The following is a 1,240-nucleotide window of genomic DNA, read 5'->3' on the forward strand; positions in this document are numbered from 1 at the left end:
ATTGCACATACATGCTTGCCATGATTACAGAAGTTTTAAAGGAAAATGAGACATACATTACACTAATATTTCCTTTAAAATGAGTGTGCATGTATTGTAGTCAGTTAAGTTTAAATGTGTATAATATAGTTCATGTTTTTGTGTGTTTGTTTTACACAGACATAATCAGCAGGCTTAATGTATCAGAAATGTATTATTATTATTATTATTATTATTATTATTATTATTATTATTATTATTATTATTTAACAGGTGGAAAGACATGGACACGCAGGTTGGAACAACTGCATCGGTCCACAACACTACCTTTGTGCGACCAGTTGGGTTTTACATCAGAGGTTTTTATGCTTTGCAGCACACTGATTATTATTTTGTATTCCTGTCAATTGTTTACATTGCAACATTGTTAGCAAACTTTCTGATCATGTCAATAATTTGGTTTGCAGACAGCTTGCATACACCAAAGTACTTTGCAATTTTTAGCTTAGCCGTGGTGGATGTCAGTTATAGTACAGCACTTATTCCAAAATCGATCGATGCTTTTCTTTTCAATGCCAGATTTGTTTTTTATGATGCCTGTTTAACGCAGATGTTCTTTGTACATTATTTTTCTTCGATGGAATCATTTGCTCTCTCTGTTTTAGCTTATGACAGGTTAATAGCTATCTGCTTTCCCCTGAGAAGCAACACACTCAACTCAAACACAAAAATGGTTTTAGTTATAATTGTTTCCTGGGCAATTCCTTTCGTTGTGGTTATGATCGTGGTCGCTCTCATACCTCGATTGTCATTCTGTAAATCTACGATCATTAACAGCTACTTTTGTGATCACGGACCAGTATTTAAAAACACTTGCAGTGATTATTCTGCAAATTGGTTTATGGCTGCATTTTATATCGTTGTTTTATTTTTTCTCCCTTTGGCGTTCATTATGCTGTCCTATGTGTGCATTATAGTTGCCCTCTTGAAGATTGCATCGGCAGAAGAAAGACGTAAAGCATTTAAAACGTGCACAACTCATTTAACCCTAGTAGCAGTGTTTTATACACCGCTGTTAGTGACCTATATCATAGCGTGGGTAAACGTGACTATCGACACAGACACCAGAATTCTTAACACATCTCTGTCTGCGGCTATACCTCCTCTCCTTAATCCGATTATATACACTTTAAAGACTGAGGAAATTATGGAGCAAATAAAAAAATATTTCAGAAATCTAAAAATTAACGCTCTAAGTTGA

General features: G+C 34.7%; 1 protein-coding gene across 1 annotated transcript; it reads left to right on the plus strand.

The window, feature by feature from the left end:
• The first annotated feature begins 262 nt into the window (after positions 1–262).
• LOC121321167 (olfactory receptor 51F2-like) lies at positions 263–1,240 on the plus strand. The gene has a single exon (XM_041260064.1). The coding sequence runs from the start codon at positions 263–265 to the stop codon at positions 1,238–1,240; it is 978 nt and encodes a 325-aa protein (XP_041115998.1).

This window comes from Polyodon spathula, chromosome 9 (assembly GCF_017654505.1).
Source record: "Polyodon spathula isolate WHYD16114869_AA chromosome 9, ASM1765450v1, whole genome shotgun sequence".
NCBI lineage: Eukaryota > Metazoa > Chordata > Actinopteri > Acipenseriformes > Polyodontidae > Polyodon > Polyodon spathula.